This window comes from Chiloscyllium plagiosum, chromosome 7 (genome assembly GCF_004010195.1).
Source record: "Chiloscyllium plagiosum isolate BGI_BamShark_2017 chromosome 7, ASM401019v2, whole genome shotgun sequence".
NCBI lineage: Eukaryota > Metazoa > Chordata > Chondrichthyes > Orectolobiformes > Hemiscylliidae > Chiloscyllium > Chiloscyllium plagiosum.
The window spans coordinates 18763806-18766961 of NC_057716.1; the positions used below are offsets into that span (position 1 = coordinate 18763806).

Sequence of the window (3156 nt, forward strand, 5' to 3'; positions counted from 1 at the left end):
ATAAGATCCCCCTCAGTCTCCTACACGCTAAAGAAAAAAGTCATTCTTCCTGTAGCAAGGTGACCACAATTGAACACAATACTCCAAACGCAGCCTTCTGAATGTCCTGTACAACTGGAACATAACTTCCCAACTTCTATACTCAATGCCCTGATGAAGGCCTGTGTGCCAACAGCCTCCTTCACTCTCCTGTGTATCTGTGACTCAAATTTTAGACAACCATGCACCTGATCTCTAATTTCCTTTGTTACACTACACTCCTTAAGACCCTCTCATTCATTATTAAACTCCTACCTGGATTTGGCTTTCCAAAATGCAAGACGTGACCCTTACTTATGTTAAACTCCACATGTTATTTCTCAGCCCACTTCTGCTGCCGATCAAGGTACTGCTGCAATTTCTGGTAATGTTCCTCATTGGAACCCTCCTATTTTAGTGTCATCTGCAAACTTACTATCCTTCCAGCCCGGCACCGCCTTCCTGGCCTGCAGTCTTCTTCTTGACCTCTCCGCCTCCATCCTACTCCGACCTATCACCCTCACCTTGACCTCTTTCCACCTATCACATTTCCAACGCCCCTCCTCCAAGTCCCTCCTCCCTACCTTTTATCTTCTCCTGCTGAACACTCTCTGCTCATTCCTGAAGAAGGGCCTGTGCCCGAAACGTCGAATCTCCTGTTCCCTGGATGCTGCCTGACCTGCTGTGCTGTTCCAGCAATAAAGTTTCAACTAATTTCCCATTCACAAATCCATGCTCACTACGTCCAATCATTATTATCCAAAAGTCCATTTCTCACATTCTTTATAATGATCTGGCAAGAAACACAGAGTAAACAACATCAAAATACCTTACTTAGGATCATATTTTAAAAACAACAATATTCAAAAAACCGTGACGTGGGGGTGCCTGTGTTGGGCTGGGGTGGATGAAGTCAGAAGTCGTACAATATCAGGTTATAGTGTAACACGTTTATTTGAAATCACAAACTTTCGGAGTGCTGTTCCTTTGTCAGGCGATGAAAACAAAATGCATACTGTTATAATCACACTGGCATATCATGAGCAATTTTAAAATCAGAACTAAACCATCAAGAGTGAAATCAAGAATTACTTTTCCAATGGATAAGGGGACACTGGAACACATTAATTGGAATCCTCAGTACCTATTAACAATTTGTTGGGTCATGGGACATGGACCACAACAGAATTGAGACACGTATTAACCATAATCTATATGATTGAATGAGAGACTGTGATTAAGGGGATGAATATCAAATACTATACCTAATTTTCCAGGACAGTGAGGTGGAAGGATGCATTCCTAGATGCAAAATGAGAAATATATTACTCAATATGAATCTGACAAGAAAATCTATTGGAATAAGGACAAATTAAAGCTGGAGATGATTGCCATAAATGGTCTTAAAGATAAAGGTAAAGCTTTTAGCTTGAATTAAAACATACACCAAGGACAGATGCTTCAAGATAATGGAATTCATGGAGACAAAAAGAAGAGCTTTCACCCTATCCTATGGCTTCAGAGAATTTCTTCTCTTCATTTGCTCATCCCTCCTGTAATGACATTCTCTTCCTCCTGGCCATTCATTTTGCCTGTCAAAAACAGGCGGCACGGTGGCACAGTGGTTAGCACTGCTGCCTCACAGCGCCAGAGACCTGGGTTCAATTCCTGCCTCAGGCGACTGACTGTGTGGAGTTTGCACGTTCTCCCCGTGTCTGCGTGGGTTTCCTCCGGGTGCTCCGGTTTCCTCCCAGAGTCCAAAGATGTGCAGGTCAGGTGAATTGGCCATGCTAAATTGCCCGCAGTGTTAGGTGTTAGGTATAGAGGTAAAATGTAGGGGTATGGGTGGGTTGCACTTCGGCGGGTCGGTGTGGACTTGTTGGGCCAACGGGCCTGTTTCCACACTGTAATGTAATCTTAAAAAAAATCTAAAAATGTAATCTAAAAAAAACACGATCTGTGATAATTCACCAATTTTCACTGATAGGCTGGAACACTGACAGCCTAAGATTGGGAAACAGGGACAGATCCAGGACTGGGATTGTGACTAGGTCATGGACAGATTCAGGATTGGGGCTGAGACCCTAGAATTGAAATATGGACAAACCTAGGATTGGGACACTAAGAGATCCAGGATTGGGACTGAAAGACCCATGTTTCGGGACATGGCCAGATTGGGATTGGGGCAGAGCTGGGATTGGGATTGGGACTGGGATTGGATCTGAGCCAGGATTAAGATTTGGATTGGGACAGGGCCGGGATTGGAATTGGGATTGGGACAGTGTCAGGATTGCGATTGGAATTGAGACAGGGACAGGATTGAGATTGGGGTTGGGACTGGGACAGGGCTGGGATTAGGATGGGATGGAGCTGGGATTTGGATTGGGATTATGATTGAGACAGGGCTAGGATTGGGATTGGGACAGTGTCGGGATTGAGTTTGGAATTGGGACAGGGACAGGATTGAGATTGGGGATGGGACAGGGCTGGGATTGGGATTGAGGTTGGGATTGGGATAGGGCCGGGATTGAGATTAGGACAGGGACAGAGCTGGAATGGGGATTAGGACAGGGATTGGGACAGGGTCAGGGGCAGGGTGGGGTTGCTATGGGGACGGCCTGTGGGCGGGGCGGTGGACGTGTCCGGACGGAGGCGGTTGGAGCCTGTGATCGTGTCCGGGAGCAGGAGCAGCCCCAGGTCGAGACGCCGGCACCATGCTGGACTTCGCAATCTTTGCCATTACCTTCGTGGTTTTCCTGATCGGGGCCGTGCTCTACCTGTACCCGGTAAGGGAAGCAGTTTGGCCCAGGCCCCGCATCAATCCCCAGCCTTTCCTGCTGAACCTCCCCCGGTGAAGACGCAGATGCAACTGGAAGGATCTCTCAGCCCTGCCTCAGGCCCCGGGGGCAAAGAGGCAGAAATCTGTGCTCCACGGCTCCAGCTTCTCCCGCAACTACAAACTCCCCATCTTACCTCCCGCCCCATCTCCTACAGCTTCTCCTTTTACCCCCACTCCCCACAGCATCTCCTTTTACCCCCACTCCCCACTTCATCTCCTTTTACCCCCATCTCCTACAGCTTCTCCTTTTACCCCCATCTCCTACAGCTTCTCCTTTTACCCCCACTCCCCTCAGCATC

The 3156-nt window shown here is 47.7% G+C and overlaps 1 protein-coding gene across 1 annotated transcript in view; it reads left to right on the top strand.

Moving 5' to 3' along the window:
* Positions 1-2637: 2637 nt before the first annotated feature.
* The window catches only part of LOC122551373 (cytochrome P450 20A1), a 30352-nt gene continuing 29833 nt past the window's right edge, over positions 2638-3156 (top strand). The window contains exon 1 of the mRNA XM_043693143.1: positions 2638-2804. Coding sequence (XP_043549078.1) covers positions 2733-2804 — 72 coding nt within the window. The 5' untranslated portion in view covers positions 2638-2732. The remainder of the gene's footprint in view (positions 2805-3156) is intronic.